At 41.7% G+C, this 23485-nt stretch overlaps 1 protein-coding gene across 1 annotated transcript in view; it reads right to left on the bottom strand.

The window, feature by feature from the left end:
- Nucleotides 1-22834, bottom strand: part of LOC147709470 (L-gulonolactone oxidase-like) — a 722418-nt gene extending 699584 nt beyond the window's left edge. Inside the window, exon 1 of the mRNA XM_086928034.1 lies at nt 22694-22834. Within this exon, the coding sequence (XP_086784160.1) occupies nt 22694-22696 (3 nt within the window). The 5' untranslated portion in view covers nt 22697-22834. The remainder of the gene's footprint in view (nt 1-22693) is intronic.
- Nucleotides 22835-23485: the final 651 nt, after the last annotated feature.

Raw genomic sequence — 23485 nt, 5'->3', positions numbered from 1 at the left:
GACTGTAGGAGCAGTGCAAACTGCCCAAACTCAACTTTGCCCTCGCCATATGCACTACCTGTAATATATGTGAGGGTCCCTCAAGGTAGTCCTCCTTAGTCCGGGAGGCAGGGTGCATTATATTAAAGGTGAGGACATATAAGTGCAAGCCTATATGTCCCAATAGTGGCATTCCCCATTGGAAACTGCTATGAGTAGGATATAGGAGAACATGGGCTGTCGCTCGGGCATTCTTGAGGTTAGCAGCTTCATTATGGTACTACCGAAATACGTCATGTCAAATCTAGTGCCCTGGGTGACATGGCATGCATTCAGATAACAACCTTAGATGCTGCCCACCTGGTTGCCCCAGCTTTACTGTGTTCCGACTGACCAGCACAGGCTTTCCTGCATCTGCTGCCGCCAAGACAGGATTCTGTCTTCTGCCCAACAGTGTGATCACTCCCAGGGGTCAGGAACAAAGGTTCAGGCAGGAAGGAGGTCACACCTCCCTGCTCCCAAGCAGGCTGGTGAAGTGGCACATCAAGATGGCGAGCTTCAAAGGCTGCACCTCCTCTGATATACATCAGGGTGGACTCCCAGGCTGCACTGCCTCTTATATGCATCAGGGCTGACTCCTAGTGGAGAACTAGTTGCCCATTGGCTACTGGCTCCCACATTCCTAACTTCCCTAGGTCTAGGATGTAAGAAACCCCCTGACACCATAACCTCATATCTGAACAACTTCCATCAAGGAAGGACCCAGAGGAGACCTGTGTCATCGACAGCAGGACTTTGCCCACCGCACCAAAGCAAAAGACCCTGTGGCAACAGACTTGGAACGGAGTGAATGACCCTCACTAAAACTCAACACTCCCAAAGAGAGGGATCCCTGTGGAAGTCAGAAGCACCCTCAGAATCCCCTGGACTAGTAGCACTTCTCCCTGTAAATTCAGGTGAAAGCACACACCGGATTCAAAGAATTGCTGGCTATCGGGCCCTCTGGGGGATCAGTCAAATCCAGGAGGACCAGTGCATTGTTGTAGTCTCTCCTGCTCCGAAGTTTCAGGCGGCCACCTCACTCCCACAGACCCAGCGAATATCCAATACCTTTTTGCTGTGTTTACCGCAGCCAAGGTTTGTTGGTCACCAATCCGGTAACGGACCCCCATACTCAATGCAGCATCTACAGTGAACACCAAGCAAGCATTATGAAGAGTCAGCAGCTGTGTATCTGTTGTGTTTTTGCATTCTGTGCTTGCAGCACCCTATAAGCGTTAAAATCAGCACCCACGAGGCTCCTGCTCCGCCAAGAACAATCTGCACCCGGACTCAGTCATGGCCTGGTCCAGGTGCCCGCATGACCTTAACCCTGTAAGGGTTCCATGTAACTCAACCTTCAAGTGACAGTTTCCCACTAGTGGTTTTTCCCATTGACCACAATGTTATCTTTTTCATGTATTGTTCTGCACTGATTTAATTTTGTTTAAAAAATCTGGTTATATGTATGCCATTCCATTCATTTTGGTGTCTAAATTAAGATAAAATGCACTCTACTTTTATAAATTGGTGTCAGATTTCTCTCCAGTTGTGCCAATTACTTATCATCCTTGTAAGTACTCTGAAATGCTTAACACATATTCCTGTAGTAAAACCTGACTGCACTTTCCCACGCTACTAGGACTGAGCTAAGTATTTATTATTGTGAATCCAAGGACCAGCTTTGGGATACATGGTTACATGGTGAGGTCAAGCCCCCACACCACATAATACTCTACTTTCCTACACTTCTTTTTTTGGCCTAAACTGGGCACATAGGGGCACATGCATCAAGCGATTTTGGAATCGCAAACGGTGCGAATCGCAAAATTCGGCCGTTTGCGATTCCAAAATCACTTTTTGGGAAGCATCATTTATTTTTCTATTATCGCAATTTAAGAAATCGCAATTTTTTGCGATTTCTCAAATTGCGATATCATTTAAGAAATCGCAAATTTTGCGATTTCTTAAATGCTATGCATGATTATTTTTAATTTGCGAATTCGCAATTAGGAAGGGGAAAATTACCATGAAGTGAACCTTCATGGTAATTTGCGAAAAGTTTAAAAAATGCAAAAAAATGCATTTTTGAAACTTACATTTTACACACACACATGCCCTTGGGACATGTGTGTGAGTAAAATGTACTTACATGACATTCCAGGGGTGCAGGGGGGGTCCTTTGGACCCCCCCCCCAACCTTGAAATTGCATTCTCATTTTGCGATTCCTTAATTGCGAATTCGCAAAATAAGAATGCCTTCCCATTGATTCCTATGGGCCTCTAGGCCCATAGAAATCAATGTAAAGCGATTCCTTATTTGCGATTCGCAATTAAGGAATCACAAATAAGGAAAATTAGGAAATCGCAAAAACGTTTGCGATTTTTTGATGCATAGGAATTTGCGATTCCTAAATTGCGATTCCTTAATTTTCGCAATTTAGGAATCACAAATTCCTATAATGATGCATGTGGGCCGTAGTGTATTCTTTGGCACTTGACCCTCAGGGTTGTGTGACAGTATAGCTGTGTTTTTCTCAGAGGTGATATAGGGTAGACGCTCAAAACCTCTAAAAGCATAAGCCAGTGCTTAGTAAATCAATCATCACCTACAGATTTTACTTGAAAAAAGAAAAGTACTATGATTCACTTTCACCTAAATGCAAAACATAAAACAACAGATATTTGCTGTTCCTCCTGAACAAAAGACTGCTGTAATAGCGTCTCTCATGTTTTAACAATATGATGTCCATTTCTGTGGTGTTTTTCCACAGAGCTGACAACGTAATGCACATGTGTTTGTATTTTGCAGAGAGTTCATGATGCACAACCCCTTTCTACTATATGTTTCCCTGGGTTACACCACGCAAAGCACCTTCCTGCTGTAAGGATCTGCATTTACAGTATTTCCATCAGTTATCAGTGATAGAGCTACATCATAGGCCGGTTAGCACAATCATTTGCAGATAAAGATCAACAAATGGGTGATGCAAACACCCCACTCTTTACATGGCTGTTCAATTCCCTGTTGGTGATTAAATGAGCTTTGGACAACAGCTAAATCTGCCCCTAACCAGATCTACAAAAGGGGAAGACTTTAATCACATCGCTGCGGCGGCTATTCCGCCGCAGCGCTAAGTGGGCGGGGCGGCCGCTGGGCGGCGGCATGCTGATGCCGGAACCGCTCCGTCATCAGCACAGCGCACCCGCAGCTGATGACGGAGCGGTTCCGTCATCAGCACGGAAAGGGTTAAGGAAGTGTGGATGGGCAAAAGTTGACCAGTTGAGTGAAAAAGAGAAGAATATTGTTGAAATGCTGCCCTTTTTGCAGGGTTAGTCTGATTTTTGTTTTTTTTATTTTTTGCCAAACACTATTTTTGCTGGCTAGAGAACAGTGTGCTCTTTACCCCGGTAACCAATGGTAAAGTGCTGTGTTCCTCATTTCAGCATGGTAAAATTGGTATCCTCCTGACTGCCATATTTAACGTACCTTAACTTACCTAAAATTCCCTAGTATATGGTATCAATGTGTCCTTAGGGCCTGTAATTTAAATATCACAAGTGGACTGGAGCATCTGGTGTTCAACCCACTACAATGATAATCTTAATGTGACTGCTGGCCTGCCACCAGTAGCCTGGCTGAGCAGGCTTCAACTGCAAATTCCACCTGTCAAAATAAACCCTTTCGACAAGCTTAAACCTTCCTTTTAAATATTTATGAACCCCCCCTATGTCAGCCTGATTGCCCATAGAAGCAAGGGCAATGGTATTTAAAAGTAGGGCATACAAACGTGTAATGCTAAAGGGCTGGCTGGAACACTCCTGTGTGAATAAATTGTTCATGAATTTTTGTCAGTTTTCTTTGCATGCAGTAGGGTATCGCCTTTTGAACTAAGGCGTTTCAAATTTTTGTTGTACCTGAGTCCATCAAATTCCCCAAAAAATTTCTAAACCGCTTGGTTGATACTTGAATAAACTTTTTAAATTCACTTCCATGACAATGAAATTCAAACATTTCAAATGTATCCATTAACATGCAAATCGACGCACAAAATAGGGTTTAGTTCTTGAAATTCAAAAATCCCAAAGCATTTCAGGCTGGGTGCCATTTATAAGATTCTGTTTTCTTCATTCTTACTTAGACATATTGATAACCAAGATTAACAAATCCCTTCGACACCAATGTTTACAGGAATACCGCCAACCGCAATAACCTGCTACATTTCAACAGCTTTTATCAGAATAACCCTAACGTTTATTTACCTTATTCTCAAGTATTAGGAGTAAAAAGGATAGTGTCCAGTTCGATAACCTAGAAGAAAGTAATTACTACATGGTGTAGAGGTTCAAAGACAGAGGTTACCTGGACATGATCCTTAACAGCGCCATTGAAAGGCAAAACAACAAAATCTGAGAACAACTTCTAAAACCCAAATACAATCACAATAAAACCAACAGAATGGTATTTGTCTCTAAATTCTCCACAAGAAGCGCTAATCTCAAAAGAAATGTCATGAAACATTAGGCTATGTTTAAAACAGCCTGACGTCAGGGGAATGTTCTCTCAAAACTCCCTTTTCGTTCATGAACGAGGGAAAAAGATCAAAGAACTACTAGGAGCTAAAGAAAGTTCTACAGAAAGGTCCAATCATAAAGGAACGATCCACGGTTTAAATTGTTATAACTGCAATATTTTGATTAGAGGGAAATTCATCACCCACCCAATGAAAGGCACTACAATCAAACTTCACACCATAGCTGGTTGCGACTTAAAAAAAGTTGCATACTTATTGAAATGCCCTTGTAGTCTTACATATATTAGGAAAACCGGGTGTAAGGTCAATAACAGCAACAATCGCACAGAAAACACCCAATCCACAGCGGCTATGCGCTTCATGAAGACAGGCCATAGCATCTGCCATCTGTGGTTTTTGCATTTGTCACCCCGAGTGGGATGGGTATGCTCAGATGTGAGTCCCATGCACTCCACACCACTGGATTCAAGCAAGCCGGGCTGAAGACGGCTGGAATGCCTGAAACCGGTCCTCGGAAGCTTGTTTCCGGTCCAGGGAAGGCATGGCTTGCCAGTTCGGGCTGGGCTGTTCCCATGAGGCACAGGGTCAGACTGATTTGCATATGGCCATGTCTGAACTGGGGTGGTGTGGAGTGCAAAAAAACGATGGATTTAGGCCCAGATCTCTGTACTGGGGTGAATGTATGACATTGTTCTGCATTCTGTCCATCAACTGTGGTTTTCGCATTTGTCACCCCGAGTGGGATGGGTATGCTCAGACGCGAGTCCAATGCACTCCACACCACTGGATTCAAGAAAGCCGGGCTGAAGACGGGTGGAATGCCAGAAACCGGTCCTCGGAAGCTTGTTTACGGTCCAGGGAAGACATGGCTTGGAAGTTCGGGCTGGACTGTTCCCATGAGGACAGGGTCAGACTGATTTGCATATAGCCATGTCTGAACTGGGGTGGCAGAGTGGACTAAAGAACGGTGATGGATTAAAACCCAGATCTTTTGACTGGGTGTGAGTGTTTGATTGATTCAGATGCTCCGTCCATCACCACCCCCTTTTGTACCGCTTTTGGCCACCATAAGTGTGGCAGGTTATGCTCAGATGTGAGTCCCTTGCTCACTGTGCCACTGGATTCAAGCAAGCCGGGCTGAAGACGGCTGGAATGCCAGAAACCGGTCCCCAGAAACTGGTCCTCGGAATCTTGTTTACGGTGCAGGGAAGACATGGCTTTGCAGTTCGGGCTGGACTGTTCCCATGAGGCACAGGGTCAGACTGATTTGCATATAGACATGTCTGAACTGAGGTCGCAGAGTGGGCTAAAGAACGGTGATGGATTAAAACCCAGATCTTTTGACTGGGTGTGAGTGTTTGATTGATTCAGATGCTCCGTCCATCACCACCCCCTTTTGTACCATCTGTGGTTCATGGTACCGGAAACGGGATCTATGACAGAATTTCGACAGACAGAATTTCGACCTACACAAATATCGGCGTAATTATATCGATAGCAAAAATATCGACGCCCTATGTACAACATGGTAAGTACCAAAATATCGAAAAAATAATATCGATGTTAAAAATATCGTTGTCAAATATATCGATTTTTTTTGGATTTAAAATAACATAAAAAATACTGTAAATAATACTTATTAATTACTTAAACATATTTAAATATATATAATATTGGTAAAAAAAATAATAATACATATTTAATAAGAAAAATAATATTTAAAAATCATATATAATATATACTTACTTAACAATAATTACTATTCCCACTCCAGTGGGTGCAACAGTAGGGAAAACTGACCCTGAACCCTAAAAATACCCCTTTACCCAAAAACCTAAAACTGACCCTGAACCCTAAAAATACCCCTTTACCCAAGAACTGAAAACTGACCCTGAACCCAAAAAATACCCCTTTACCCAAAAACTGAAAACTGACCCAGAACCCTAAAAATACCCCTTTACCCAAAAACTGAAAACTGACCCTGAACCCTAAAAATACCCCTTTACCCAAAAACTGAAAACTGACCCTGAACCCTAAAAATACCCCTTTACCCAAACACTAAAAACTGACCCTGAACCCTAAAAATACCCCTTTACCCAAAAACTGAAAACTGACCCGGAACCCAAAAAATACCCCTTTACCCAAAAACTAAAAACTGACCCTGAACCCTAAAAATACCCCTTTACCCAAAAACTAAAAACTGACCCTGAACCCTAAAAATACCCCTTTACCCAAAAACTGAAAACTGACCCTGAACCCAAAAAATACCCCTTTACCCAAAAACTAAAAACTGACCCTGAACCCTAAAAATACCCCTTTACCCAAAAACTGAAAACTGACCCTGAACCCTAAAAATACCCCTTTACCCAAAAACTGAAAACTGACCCTGAATCCTAAAAATACCCCTTTACCCCAAAAACCAAAACTGACCCAGAACCCTAAAAATACCCCTTTACCCAAAAACCCAAAACTGACCCTGAACCCTAAAAATACTCCTTTACCCAAAATTAATTAATATTACAAGTAAATTACTTCCCACCCTATTCCCCTATAAACCCACAACCCGCTCCAGTAATAAAACATATAATTTACTTAAAAATATACATAAATTATCAATTAATTAATCAATTAATCAATTAAAATAATTCATTGCCAATTAATATTTAATTGCAAAATAAATTAATCATTAAAAAATAATTACTTAATTACAAATAAATTACTTCCCACCCTATTCCCCTATAAACCCACAACCCGCTCCAGTAGTAAAACATATAATTTACTTAAAAATATACATAAATTATCAATTAATTAATCAATTAATCAATTACAATAATTCATTGCCAATTAATATGTATTTGTAAAATAAATTAATCATTAAAAAATAATTATTTAATTACAAATAAATTACTTCCCACCCTATTCCCCTAAAAACCCACAACCCGCTCTGGTAGTAAAACATATTATTTACTTTTATATATTTTTTATTTATAAAAACATATTAAACACATATTATAACAATTAATTTAAATACTTAACTAAAATTTCTAACACATATTAGTAAATCGAAATTACTTACATCGATATATATGCTATCGATATAAGTAATTTCGATATTACTTACCTTAGGGTCGATATTCTGGCCATCGATATTCTGGACATCGATATTCTGTCCCATCGATATTAGCAACTCGATATAAGTGTAAATCGAAATTAAAAATTCGATATTTTGACTGTGTACCCCGGAAACTGTACAGTGTCAAGAGGGAAGAGACAATCTAAAGTATCTCCTCCAAAGAGAAACTTATTGGATAAAGAGAACGGAAACTTTGATCCTGAATGGTTTGAAGGATGGTATTGAATCCAGTTGCTTCCTGTGAATCACTTCATAACCACATGGCTCCACACACATTACCCCATTTGTTTGAATAACCACATGACACATAATTGCTCCTCGCTATACAATTATATGGATTCAATCATGGATGAGTAACTAAGATCTACCTCTTAGAGACACGCATGAACAAACATTATGCACATATTAACAATTGCACTCAAGGCACATTTCTGTTGCCATTAAGTGCTCTATAGCACATGCCAAGTGTTCCGGAGTTGGGTACAGACCCATTCTTATTTTAGATATAGCTTCTTGAACAGAGTATTTTTGAACACAGGCTACATTCCAATGATTAGAATGAGGAAATGACACTTAAGCATTTTACATTTGGCTTTGGTTGGACAATGAGAAGTTTACCACAATTATCCACATTCCACACAGCTGCTTCAGATCCTAGTTACAGATCCTAGTTTCTGACTTCATGTATATTCGGATGATAATTTGGTGCGATTTGATTCGTATCGATAGGGTTTACATCGTACATACTTGTATCCATATACAACACACAAATGTAACTGATTTTATTGGTTTACAATGTATGTACGGTGTTCTTTACCATTTACGAGTGGTGCCAACGGTGCAGTTACCAACAGTCTTTCTTTTTGTCTGACGTTAGCACGCATAAAGACATTCCCACATCCACCTCCGCACTTCACTGGGAACATGGTGACAGGCTGGAACTCGTAACAGTGGACTTGTGTGGTAAGAATTACGAGTTGGTGCGTACCCTGCACTTATCACCCCGAACATAGTTGTTGACACTCCATGATTCTTACAAAGCCAGTCTCATACCTCTATGACCTGTGTTTAACACCAGCGGGCTAGTAGGTGTGTATTCCCACTTAGAGCAATAACGATCAGTTACATTCCTGTTTTATGTCCTGAACTAACCCTACCTATATCTCACTGTGTCCTTTAGTCTGTAAGAGTACCCACTTGTAAACATTGGAATCTCTAGCTATGACTCAAGGTGTCATTACAGGCCGACAACAAACCTTGATTTATTAACCAATATGGAGTACTTCACATATTGTTGACTCCGGAAGCACCCACTGACTCATGGATCGTTTGTTCATGCATATTGGCACCTCGTTGCTCCAGACCATCTGGTCGCATGCCAGCACACTGTTTAAAAATTCTGTTAACATGGTGAGCACATTCACAATCCGATTTATAAATCATTTTTTACGACTACTGGTGTTCCATCAGACATACCACCTGGTGATGGGAAAGAAACTTGGAACCCCTTGAGACCTCTTTCTAATTTCATTCTCTTTAATTATCCCACAGAGCCTAACATTCCCTGATGAAGGACGTCAAGCCCGAAATGTATTGTTATAGTTGAATTTCGAGAATTAAACATTATTTTGTGCATTGATTTGCATGTGAATGGGTACATTTTAAATGCTTTAAAGTTCATCATCATGAAAATGAATTAAAAAGAAACTTTATTCAAGCATCAGCCAAGCGCTTTAAAAAAAGTGTGTTGAATTTGATGAACTCAGGTACATCCCCTTTGGGATGTAAGCGGTGCAACTAGGGGACGCTTTCCCCAACAATAATCGCTCTGTCCTTGAAAGTTTAATATTAAAACATGTTCTTACATTGAAAATGCAACCAAAGCAAATTTCACTGTAGCAGGTTTGGCTGTTCCATTGGAAAACAATTGGATGCAATATTAAATACTAATCCTGTATCTCAGAAACAGAACTAGCAAACAATCTAATATGCTTAATAGTCGTTAAAAATCCAAATTAATGGTGAATCCAGATGTAATTGTAAATTTTAAAAGTTGAATTTGCCCTACCTGATGCCCCAAGAATCTAAATCTGCATTTTTGTTTTCCTACTTGGGCCAGCCAGAAATCAGCAGATAAATAGGCATGAATGAGTTGTGAACTTGCCCCTAGTAGCAAAACTATAAGCCTGCCTGAATGGGCCTAGATGACCCCCTCTGAATCTTACAGAGTGTGCAAAGGGGGCTGACAGGATCTTTTTTGACTTTAAAGTATCATGTCCTGTTTGAATGTCAAATCTTACTTGACAGGTCTGAGGGGGCCTTGTCATATGATCCTAGAGGAGGCCCACAAAGGAGGGAAACAGAATTCCATATCAATTTTTGTATATTTACTGATGGTTGTTGAAAGCTCAACTTTGTTTTACCACACTTCTGTATCTGATGTTATTGGGGGTACAGGGACTTCATCAAAGTGGATGTTGGAGCTAGATGTGGTAAAACACAGAGATTACCATTTTAGACCCAACACACATGCCCACATACACACCAAAGACACCCAGCCCTCAGTGCTGACAAGCATTTCAGCCATCTTGAAAATTCCAAAAGTGGGTACGGTTAGCTCCAGGCTTCTTCATGCCATTGGTTAGGGTAATCCCACAGGCCTAAATATGGCATTTCCACTCACTCATTTCAAATCACTCCTGGACCTATGTAAGAACAGAAGAGGACTGATCCTGCTGTCAGAGACTTCAGGAGAGCCTGGAAGACTAGACCTGTTCCCCCTCTTGTACCCAAGACAAAGAAGTGGACTCCAACAGTCATAATTCTGACCTCTTGTTAAAGGTACATGGAGACAACTAGCAAGAAGAGACCTTTTCCTGCAGGTGCCCAGCTGACCAGTGGCAACTGGAACAGGACTGGACTCTCCTGTTGATCTCTGCTTGGCACCCTGTAAGTCTGTAAATACCTCCCTAGAGGTCCGAGGGGGGATTTAGAAGTGTTCTCCTGTAGTGGACTGGGACTTAAAGGACTGAAGTCAGAAAGTGAAATCTTTGAACATAACACACCTGGTTGGTGTATATGACCCACTCTCCATCGCATCATGGTCAAGTTGTGCCTAGTTCCTCTTCTTATGTGACTATTGACAATCATTGTCACTTTTTGCTTCTTGACTTTATTTCTTTAACTTTAAAAATTCATATCTTTGGTTCTCTTTATTAGATTTTTGTTATTGTGGTGTTATGTTTTGAATTTCTTCAAGGATTTTTATTGTTTTTCATTATGACTTTATTACAGGTTTAGTGCTGAACAAATACTTAAAACTTTGTCTCTAATACAGGTTAAGCCCATCTATTGTGTGCTATACCGACCAGAGGGTTGAGCTCAGTATAATTTAGTGACTTTAAGGATTCACTCTGACAAGGATTGTGACTATTACCAGAGGTGGGCGCTTATCCCCTTCAACACATAACCAGACTTACAAATATCTGTTAAAAGAAAAATGTGTATGTTTGAGGACCGCACTCTCTCCCAAAAACATATTTATTTTCAATTAGAATGAAATTGGAACTACATTTTCTCACAGACAAACATCAACCAAAATGTAGAATGTAAGATACTTCGTAACTGGAGTTTAGTTAATGAATCAATCTTCAACAAACAATTTCATTTAATTGCCTCCCACATGATAAATGAATGAGCTAACAGATATTAATGGAATGCAGCATAACTTTAATTTATTTGTTTTTGCTAATCTAGATAAAACCACACCCTGAAAAAAGGGATTTCCAAAAGTCTTGTCCCTAGTTCTTCACCAAACTTAGAAAATAAGAGTATTTAAAACTGTTAGAAAGAACTTGCTGGAAGTCTTTTTTCTTGGAGAAGGTCCAGGCTATTTACCGGGCCTTCCCCAGTACGGGGACTGTCTTGGGAGTCCTAGATGGGGTTCAAGGCGATGCTACCCTGCACTCTTTTCCCCCACTACTTTTGGAGGGGTTTAATAAACTTGCCTCGCAGATCAAATCTGGCTCTCGTCGGATCCAGTAAGACCCGCTCTTTTTAGAGAACAGTCCTTTCTGGGGCGCTCGGCAGTGTGTTCCCTAGTCAATCTTTCACTGGACTCAGGGGTGGTTCCAACTAAATGGAAGCAGACCGTGGTCTCTCCAATCATCAAGAAGCCTTCGTTGGACCCCTCGAAACCCGAAAGCTGCCGCCCCATTTCATTGTTACCATGGCCAGCAAAAATTGCGGAGGCTCACGTCAACCTGGCCTTGTCAGAACATCTTGCCCGGACCAATGCCTTGGACCCTACGCAGAACGGCTTTCGTGCTGGGCACAGCACGGAAACAGCCCTTCTTGCCATGGTAGAGCATCTAGGTGCAGTGTTGGATGCTGTTCTGACGGCGGCGCTGGTATTATTAGACCTCAGCGCCGCCTTTGACACTGTTTCCCACAGCATTCTGTTGCACCGGCTAGAGGAGATCGGAGTGGGGGGACAGGCCCTGCAATGGTTCCGCTCCTTCCTCGACAATCGTTCTTTCTGTGTGGCTATCCCTCCCTTCAAGTCCAAATTCCAGCCTCTGGCCATGGGGGTTCCGCAGGGATCCTCGCTGAGCCCCGCGTTATTCAATCTGTACGTGAGACCGCTGGCTGAGGTCGCTAGGCAGTGGGGCCTAACTTTGGTGTCATATGCCGATGACACTCAGCTGGCGGTTACTCTCAGCGGGGATGCGGAACAAGGCGCCCCAAGGTTTCAGAATGGACTGAAGGCGGTGGCCAGCTGGTTGACGGCGAACTGTCTCCAGCTTAATGCCACCAAGACAGAGATTATGATTGTTGGCAAGAGAGTGGAGCTCTGGGGTGACAGATGGTGGCCCTCAGAACTGGGACCGACTCCGACTCCGGTCTCGGAACTAAGAAACCTGGGAGTCTGGCTTGATACTGGTATCACCTTTGTTGGCCATACCAAGAAAACAGCAGCTTGCTGTTTTGGCGTTCTTCGGGGTTTAAGACCCGTTCTAAAATTGTTTGATGCCCCAACCAGGCAGGTGGTGATTCAGGCCACAGTCATGTCTCGCCTGGATTACGCCAGCTCTCTCCTGGTGGGTGCCAATCAGGCAGAAATTACCCGCCTACAGCGGGTACAAAATGCCGCTGCCAGAGCGATAGTCGGCCTGCCCAGATACTGTCCTCTGTCCAATGTTCTTCGTTCCTTGCATTGCTTACCAGTGAGGAAGAGAATCCATTTTAAGGTCCTTTGTTTGACTTTTAAAATTTTGAAGGGCATAGGCCCCCAGATTCAGTCTAATCTCCTGTCTTTCTATGTTCCAACACGCGCTCTGCGTTCCTTGGGCCAGGCTCTTGCCGTGGTCCCTCGATTCAGGCTTTGTCGTGCCGGTGGACGCTCTTTCGGTGTTAAAGCAGCAACCATCTGGAACTCCCTCGCGGTGGAAATTCGTCTGCTGGAAGATCTCATGCTTTTTCGGAAAGCCATTAAAACTTTCTTGTTTTAGTCTCTCCTTTTGGCTGTTTCGACCTTTTGCTGTGTTATGTTCTACCTTGTTAGTGGCGCCAGGACGCTCCTTTGCTGGAGCAGCTGTGCGCACAATAAATACCAATAACATAACATAACATAACATAACATATTCATATGCAACACACAAATGTAACTGATTTTATTGGTTTACAATGTGTGTACGGTGTTCTTTACCATTTACGAATGGCGCCAATGGTGCAGTTATCAACAGTCTTTCTTTATGTCTAACGTTAGCACGCATAAAGACATTCCCACTTCCACCTCCACACTTCACTAGGAACATGGTGACGGACTGGAACTCGTAACAGTGGACTTGTGGGGTAAGAATTACGAGTTGGTGCGTAACCTGCACTGATCACCCCGAACATAGTTGTTAACACTCCATGATTCTTACAAAGCCAGTCTCATACCTCTATGACCTGTGTTTAACACCAGCGGGCTAGTAGGTGTGTATTCCCACTTAGAGCAATAACGATTAGTTACATTCCTGTTTTGTGTCCTGAACTAACCCTACCTATATCTCACTGTGTCCTTTAGTCTGTAAGAGTACCCACTTGTAAACATTGGAATCTCTAGCTATGACTCAAGGTGTCATTACAGGCCGACAACAAACCTTGATTTATTAACCAATATGGAGTACTTCACATATTGTTGACTCCGGAAGCACCCACTGACTCATGGATCGTTTGTTCATGCATATTGGCACCTCGTTGCACCAGACCATCTGGTCGCATGCCAGCACACTGTTTAAAAATTCTGTTAACATGGTGAGCACATTCACAATCCGATTTATAAATCATTTTTTACGACTACTGGTGTTCCGTCAGACATACCACCTGGTGATGGGAAAGAAACTTGGAACCCCTTGAGACCTCTTTCTAATTTCATTCTCTTTAATTATCCCACAGAGCCTAAAATACCCTGATGAAGGGCGTCAAGCCCGAAATGTATTGTTATAGTTTAATTTCGAGAATTAAACATTATTTTGTGCATTGATTTGCATGTGAATGGGTACATTTTAGATGCTTTAAATTTCATCATCATGAAAATGAATTAAAAAGAAACTTTATTCAAGCATCAGCCAAGCGCTTTAAAAAAAGTGTGTTGAATTTGATGAACTCAGGTACATCCCCTTTGGGATGTAAGCAGTGCAACTAGGGGACACTTTCCCCCGCAATAATCGCTCTGTCCTTGAAAGTTTAATATTAAAACATGTTCTTACATTGAAAATGCAACCAAAGCAAATTTCACTGTAGCAGGTTTGGCTGTTCCATTGGAAAACAATTGGATGCAATATTAAATACTAATCCTGTATCTCAGAAACAGAACTAGCAAACAATTGAATATGCTTAATAGTCGTTAAAAATCCAAATCAATGGTGAATCCAGATGTAAATGTAAATTTTAAAAGTTGAATTTGCCCTGCCTGATGCCACAAGAATCTAAATCTGCATTTTTGTTTTCCTACTTGGGCCAGCCGAAAAATCAGTAGGTTAATAGGCATGAATGAGTTGTGAACTTGCCCCTAGTAGCAAAACTATAAGCCTGCCTGAATGGGCCTAGATGACCCCCTCGGAATCTTAAAGAGTATGCAAGGGGGGCTGACAGGATCCTTTTTGACTTTAAAGTTTCATGTCCTATTTGAATGCCAAATCTTACTTGAAAGGTCTAAGGGGGTCTTGTCATATGATCCTTGAGGATCACCACAAAGGAGGGAAACACAATTCCATAGCAATTTTTGTGTATTCACTGATGGTTGTTGAAAGCTCAACTTTGTTTTACAACACTTCTGTATCTGATGTTATTGGGGGTACAGGGACTTCATCAAAGTGGATGTTGGAGCTAAATGTGGTAAAACACAGAGATTACTATTTTAGACCCAACACACATGCCCACATACACACCAAAGACACCCAGCCCTCAGTGCTGACAAGCATTTCAGCCATCTTGAAAATTCCAAAAGTGGGTACGGTTAGCTCCAGGCTTCTTCATGCCATTCATTAGGGTAATCCCACAGGCCTAAATATGGCATTTCCACTCACTCACTTCAAATCACTCCTGGACCTATGTAAGAACAGAAGAGGACTGATCCTGCTGTCAGAGACTTCAGGAGAGTCTGGAAGACTTGACCTGTTCCCCCTCTTGTACCCAGGACAAAGAAGTGGACTCCAACAGTCATAATTCTGACCTCAATTAGCAAGAAGAGACCTTTTCCTGCAGGTGCCCAGCTGGCCAGTGGCAAATGGAACAGGACTGGACTCTCCTGTTGATCTCTTCTTGGCACCCTGTAAGTCTGTAAATACCTCCCTAGAGGTCCGAGGGGTGATTTAGAAGTGTTCTCCTGTGGTGGACTGGGACTTAAAGGACTGAAGTCAGAAAGTTAAATCTTTGAACATAACACACCTGGTTGGTGTATCTGACCCACTCTCCATCGCATCATGGTCAAGTTGTGCCTAGTTCCTCTTCCTATGTGACTATTGACAGTCATTGTCATTTTTTGCTTCTTGACTTTATTTCTTTAACTTTAAAAATTCATATCTTTGGTTCTCTTTATTAGATTTTTGTTATTGTGGTGTAATGTTTTGAATTTCTTCAAGGATTTTTATTGTTTTTCATTATGACTTTATTACAGGTTTAGTGCTGAACAAATACTTACAACTTTGTCTCTAATACAGGTTAAGCCCATCTATTGTGTGCTATACCGACCAGAGGGTTGAGCTCAGTATAATTTAGGATTCACTCTGACAAGGATTGTGACTATTACCAGAGGTGGGCGCTTATCCCCTTCAACACATAACCAGACTTACAAATATCTGTTAAAAACAAAAATGTGTATGTTTGAGGACCACACTCTCTCCCAAAAACATATTTATTTTCAATTAGAATAAAATTGGAACTACATTTTCTCACAGACAAACATCAACCAAAATGTAGAATGTAAGATACTTCGTAACTGGAGTTTAGTTAATGAATCAATCTTCAACAAACAATTTCATTTAATTGCCTCCCACATGATAAATGAATGAGCTAACAGATATTAATGGAATGGAGCATAACTTTAATTTATTTGTTTTTGCTAATCTAGATAAAACCACACCCTGAAAAAAGGGATTTCCAAAAGTCTTGTCCCTAGTTCTTCACCAAACTTAGAAAATAGGAGTATCTAAAACTGTTAGAAAGAACTTGCTCGAAGTTAAACAACCCCTTTTGCAAACTTAGACACATTAACCCCTTAAGTGCTGCCTCGGTGCATTGGCCGACGGCAGCACTACCTCCCCAGTGCTGCGCACGACCATTGGACGTCCATTCAGCACTAGTTCCAATGGACAGCGCAGCACTGGGGAGGAATGTTTAATAGCATCTATGAGGTTAAGCAACTGCACACATACAACCACTGGGTCAGTACAATATAAAGAACTTAATATGCCCAACTAATACTAACATCAAAAATACATCTCAAACATTTTCAAATCCCTACTACAGCTGCGTAAGCCCAAATTCTATACAAAAGACATATCCTCCCTAGCCAAAAACTCACTGATGCATTATCTTGTCATTTTCATAACAAAGCCAATGACATTAGAAAAAATAGCCCTGCTGCTGGTCCAGCGATAGTCCACTCCAGCAATGAGTTGGATCCAACCACAAACGTAAGGAATCCAAACCACTTTTTCGTTAATACTGGATGCAGACTGCAAACTATAATATCAACAAATCTTGTTCCCCTTCAGATAACTGTCCCACTGTCAAATGGAAATCTCTTAGCTCCATCACTGTTCCCTATCTCAAACGGATCATTAACTATTCCCTTGCAGGGAATGTCCTCTTAGCATTCAAACTATCTACCACATGTCCCTTTTTGAAAAAGCACACTTTAAATCCAGAAGACCCAGCATGTTATGGGACATTCGTATTGTTAACATTCTTAGTGGGACTACTAGAGAAGGTTGCAACTTCAAAACTACAGTCATTTCCAGAAGAAAATAGTATCCTGGACAATAACTAAGCATATTAGAGGCTAGAGGAAGGCCCTGGAACAGTAATATCTTCCGTCATTGATGACTTAAGAATGATGGCAAACAGTGGATGGCCTTGTGTAGTAGATACTCTTTGATCTCTTTACTGCTTTCACCACTATTGATCACCATTCATGAATTCAACAGTTACAACAGCACCACATTGAAAGCACCGTCCTTAAGTGGGTGCCAATGTTTATCTCTGACGGATGTCAACAAGTCCAACTACGCCCTTTCTCATCCACGACCTTAACTCTGCATTGGGATGTCCTTCACGGGTCCGCTATTTGCCACCTCATTATCAATTTATACATTCGTGCACTGGCCATGCTTTTAGAACTGTTTATTGTGATAACTTACTTACACACCAGTGACAGACAGATTTTGTTTAACCTCAGATGCAATCCTGATTATTCAATCACTAGATCCACCCCTACCCTGGAAAAAATGAACCCGTGGATGAACAAATGTTTTCTTAGATTAAACCCAGCCAAATCAGAAATTCTTCCATTCAACAATATCGAATGCCACAAGGAATCTTGGCTTTAGATCTCATGAATTTGAGTTTCTCTCACTCCGGCCAGTGTAGTAAGGAATCTTAGCCTCTTAATAGTCTCTGAGCTCGATTTGAACAACCAAATCAATCAAGTTATAGAGACATCCCTTAGTCATCTTCATGCTCTGTGCAGAATGTTTCCCTTCCCTACTTTCTTGCATAGAGTGACAGTAGCTAACGCTTTTGTCTGTTTGTGACTGGACTATGGCAGCTCAACCTACTCAGATCTGCAGAAAAAGACCATTAATTTTTTACATAAAATCCAAAATATCTTGGTGAGATGCATCTTCAACTTTAAAAAGTTTGACTCTGTTCCCAACTGCCTGTGCCTACTACATTGCTACCCATCCATAAAAGTAACCTTTTGAAATCAACCTGTATTTCTCAGAAATGCTCCATGAAGCTGGGCCATCTTTTCTTGTGGGAGAATACAAGAAGTATATTTAATTCAAATTTTCCTGAGCCCCAATGTCTAAATTACAACTATCCACAAAAGTTGTTGTAGTTGTAGTTGTAGTTGTAAACTCCACCTTATTTTCAATTTTCATATGTGTCCGATCAATTCAACACGAAAATGTAGCCAACACGTGTTTCGTTTATGGTAGGTAGACCACTGACTTTATCAGGGCCAACGTTTCTATCAAAGACAACTTTGAGTACAGCTTCCAATACTAATTGCTGGTGCCTCCTTTTATCCGTATCTTTCCCTGGCACAGCCGTGGCCAATGCAGCTAAGAGGGGGGGGCCCAGTGGGGGTGGATTTCGACAGACAACGAGGGAAAATTAATTATTTATTACATTTTCCTTCATGGTCAACTTTCCACTACAAGGAGCCCTGCTCTGCACCTCTCCAGCACTGGAACTGCACCTTGAACCCTTTGTGCTCAGATTTCTCTAAGACCTGGAAACATGTTTTTTTAAATCACAGGAAACCCATAGCTCAATTTCACCTTATTCAATCCTTCCCACAGAGCCTAGTTTCTCAATTAGAGTAAATGTTGCGCTACATAAATAGCCTAAAATCAACACAAAAATGTGTCATCGTCAAACTGTTTTGATTTGACTGTTTTGATTGAACATTAGCTGAATGCTTTCACATGCTGCTTGCAATGTTTTGATACCACTCAACTAACATCGATTTAATATGCACCTTCCAAATCACACCCGTAGGTTTATTCGCTCTGGAATCGGCCAACAGCAACAGGGGAGGCTTTCAAACTTCCATCACTGCCAATTAGATACAACGGCTGTTAGCACACACTGGGTGCGGACGCCCATGCGCGCCATCTGCAAAAATACTCTTTATTACACCACAGGTGCTCACTGGCAGCAGCCATTTTGTCGTTTGTCCAATCTTTGGATATTTGAGCCTGAGGAATAATTCTATGTCAGGACCGTAGGCTCCGATTATGCTTCTCATTCTTTGCATTTATTAATCGGAGCCTCCATGTCCTTAATAGAATTGAAAAATCTTGTCACAAATGTTTGCAAATTTTTAACTGTTTCGCATCTGATGCGAACACAGCTCCATTTTAACGGTAGGAGTGAGAAATCAGAGCAAAATCCTTCCAAAGCGGCAGAGCGCCAAGGCAGCCTAGGATTTGAAGAATATTATTTTTTTTCTTTGTCCTTGAGATTGTAGCTTTACTGATGGCTTAGCTATTTGTTGTCAATTGATTTTCTCAGTAAATGATTCGCTTTCTTTCCATCCAGATTAATATATTACCAGTACGATCTTCGAAGGGCATCTTTGCCGGGCACGTACCAGCAACAGTGATTACTCAGGGTCTAACAGGCAACTGGAATTTAATAACTGCATCATAAATTAAAAAGACTTTCATCTCATTGATCCAGATTGCTTACCGCCACATCCAGCTCTCTCTGCTGGATATCAGAAGTCAATAAATATTTCGAATGCCTTGTTCATATTCATGAAAATATTTCAAAGCCTTTTAAAGCAGGCTGCTTCTGTATTAATTCAAAATTCTGCAAAATTCACCTGCATAAAAGTTTTAGGAGAGGTGACCTTTGGCTATATTATCAAATGTGGATCAAGGTGCTATGACGCCAAATCTCAGCTCCTCACAAATAGTGCGATCCTGGACGAATCAGCGTATTTTCCTGGGTTTCATTGAACTTATCAACCAAAAATGAGGGCACTTAAAAACAGGAAAAAATTGTTAAAATGTCTTTGTAGTTTGAAATAATTGACGTGGACATTTTAGTGAACCTCTGGCTCAATCATACAGCTCTCCAGCAGAGCAGGATTACTGTGGTATTTGGACGCAGTATTGCGTCTTCATAAAATATGGATGTCTGCACCTCATAGGCACTAATCAAAAAACTGTATTTAACCAGACTAGACTTATTGGCTAAATCATGAAAAAGCAGAAATGTGTCCCATTGCAGCTCAGAGTTAGTGTTAATATGGAAATCGATGCACTTATCGATGAAAATGAAATCTCATCCTTTTTAACAGAATAGCCGTTGTAAACTCCACAACAACCTTGACTCGCAAATATGTAGTCAAGCATGCCCCGAGACCAAAGCCTGGGATTGCTGAATGATATGTCACAGGTGGGAGGGTGTGTAGCTGGCACTATCAATCCACAGATAGGCGCAGCAACATCACAAAGGGTCGAGGGAGATAACCCCAACAAAGCGCACATGGCCGTTGGAGGTTAGGCGCACTCCTAACACACCATAAAAAGTCATATGCCACATGAGTTAGGAACACATAGCCAATCAGGACCTAGCACAGGTATTGATCACACGCTACCCGTGCCGGACATCTGGACACGTTTTCCACCTGTAGTAACCATTAGACAATTAATTTACGACTCCAAATGCAGCAACCAACGTTCCTCATGATATATGGTATGCTGGAAACTTTTTGCGACTCACCATGTTTTGTATAAAAGACTACCTCATACTGATTGTAAATTGTGCACTCCTCCCCAGTCCTTGTGCCTGTAACTTTTCTCCCGGCTGTAATGTTCAATCAAAAAACTGTTACTGTTTTGCAAAATGCCACTTGTCTTCTGCTTTTAGGGGATTTCTAACTCAAGAAACATTAGAAAACCGTATCTGTGACCGTGTCTCTATCGCATGAAGTAATATGTTCCTTGTTTAAGATTTCCCACCTGAGGATGTTACATGTTTCTTTTGTTTGGTCTATGCATTCCTGTGCAGCAGCTCCTTTAAATGTGTATGCGAGCAGGTGCGCGTGCATGGGTTCTTAGGTGCATGTGTGTGCCTGGGTGTGCATACATGTGTGAGTGTGCATATGCATATGTGTGTGTGTGCATGTTGTATCTGTGTGTGTTTAACCGCATGTGTGCAGTTTTCATTTATGTGCTTGTGCGTGTACTTGCGTTGTGTATGGGAAAGGGCAGGTATAGGATATTGACCACTTATCAGAGGCCAAGGAGTTTTTTCCCTGCTGTTGTAAATACCTCCTATTCTGAATTCTTAACATGGAAATGAGACCTAGCGAGCAGAATTGGTATTTAATACTCCACATTCTGCATATTTTGCCTTAACCTACACATTTTCTCATGATATATTTCAGCAGGTTTGACCGGCCAGAATCTATCATGGGATAACTCTGAGAATATAAAAATCATCACACAACTCCTCATTCTGATCCCTGAGGAAATTCATTCTTTCTCAGGTTAACCTTGAATTTGGAATGAAGGCTTATGTTGCACCACCACAACGGCATACAACAAAAATGTATTTGTTAGAATAAGGGTAGCAAGCTATTTAGGGGGGGGGGGAGGGGGGTTAGTATCCAGCTAATCTCTCACGAGCATAATGGTCCCATGATCAAAATAAGTTATACTAGGCGTATGTGGCCTAATGGCAAGGGCGGTCGCCCTTCAAATCTTTTCGAGTCTTGGCAAAGACGCACAAGATCTTGTGATTCTGGACATATCGTGCCTTACAAAATAAAATGAATGTGTCCTTGTGTAACGCAACTGGTGCTCATGTAAAGCGCTCTGATACCCGATACCTTTGGGTCAAGTTCTCCTATATAATACTCTGAAGGAAAAAATAAAAGTTAAATCAACCACCATTTCCTAACCATCGCCTCCCCTCTAAAATGGTTTTCCTAGAGTGATTGGTAATCGCCAGACCCTCTTTGCCTCCTGAATATTTTGTATTTTCCTTAAACCTTCTTTGATCGTATTGCTCTCACTCCCTACTACTCTGAATCTTTAGATTTTGTATCGCCAAGCGTTGATTCAATATGCTATATTCAAAGATGTTTTAATTTCCATACACACGCATACGCCATACCCTTAGCATACTGCCACTGATTTATCCAATAAAAGTTCTCATCATCTATAGACATTAGCCTGCCCTTGCGCAAAGAATTACTGAAACTCAGGTAAAATAATACTTTGTCACTTGCAAGTTCCCCTTCCTGTAGCACCGCCGCCTTTTTGAGTCAATTTGGTACAATAGGCAGCCTGATGCGCCACCCTGTGATGAGACAATAAGGCAGATGCTTGCAGTGGCCTTAACACAGAACCGGCCTGTTTTAATTAATCATAGCCTTCTCTGACTTGACCTTCAGGTTTCATAACTTGTGGCTCAGAGGTAGAAACGTCTTACAAACCATGCGTCAGTGCCTTGCACATCTATGACTGGCCAGGCTCAACTCCTCTCAGCTCCACAGGAAAAGAATCCCGCGCCAAAACCGGACTACATGAAACTCTCCCTGCTTCTCAAAGATGCTGCGTATTCTTTCCAAATATCTTTCACTAGACCATTCCCATTTTTCACCTCTACTGATGTTAAAAGGAAAACGCAAATCAGATTGTCCAAAGAGTTGGTCTGACCCGCCATCTTGCCTTTCTATTTCTCAGCCACATATTCTTTCCAGCATCGTCTTTACCATGATGACTGCTTCTTGGAGTCTGAACAGGAGCTGCTTCCCTTCTCTGCCTCGAGGCGCCTGGAGACACAACCCACACCGCTTCTAAGGAGGAGAAAGAGGCCTGGGACAGACTGTTCTGAACCTTTAACCACTGCCTGCGGAGCGATGAGTCAGCGACCCCTGTAACCAGCCAACAATGTGACTTTCATTAAGGTGGGTAATGAGTAACAATGCACAGACCTCCTCAGGCGCTGCCTGCTGGTCCCTGGGAGCAGGTTCTCAGCCCCTCCTTCTTTTCCAAGTGCTGAATTCAAAATAAATCAATGGATCGTCTCTTTAAAATCATATTATTTTAAATACACATTTGCATATGCAAATACAAAGATTATCATATGAATCAGTGTTATCAGGGACAGCATCATAAAGCACGCTCTTTGCTTCTGCAACACACTGTCATCCGCCATTTTTTTCCAATGTATTCATTTGATGTGCAACAGAACTGTAAACCCCATAGTGCCCACACCGCCATTCACTCCCGCCCGCCTGTACATATATACAATTCCTCCCCAATGAAACTCTGGAGACATATTTATGGGAAAGAACTGCTGCAGGTTTATTTCATACAACACACATATGACATTTAAAGGTGGGTCATCTTACGGGCGATCCAAAGCAGGCAGCCCCTCGCTGTCCTGCATGCCTAAGGAGCCATCTTGCACGGCGAGTCGATGCTCTGACGGTGCAGCACATTACCAACTTCATTATACTCCCGCCCCCCTGTCGGGGCGGAGCGGTGTGGCACACCCCCGG

This window comes from Lissotriton vulgaris, chromosome 6 (genome assembly GCF_964263255.1).
Source record: "Lissotriton vulgaris chromosome 6, aLisVul1.2, whole genome shotgun sequence".
In the NCBI taxonomy this organism is placed as follows: Eukaryota; Metazoa; Chordata; class Amphibia; order Caudata; family Salamandridae; genus Lissotriton; species Lissotriton vulgaris.
This window is presented reverse-complemented; position numbering and strand designations above follow the sequence as displayed.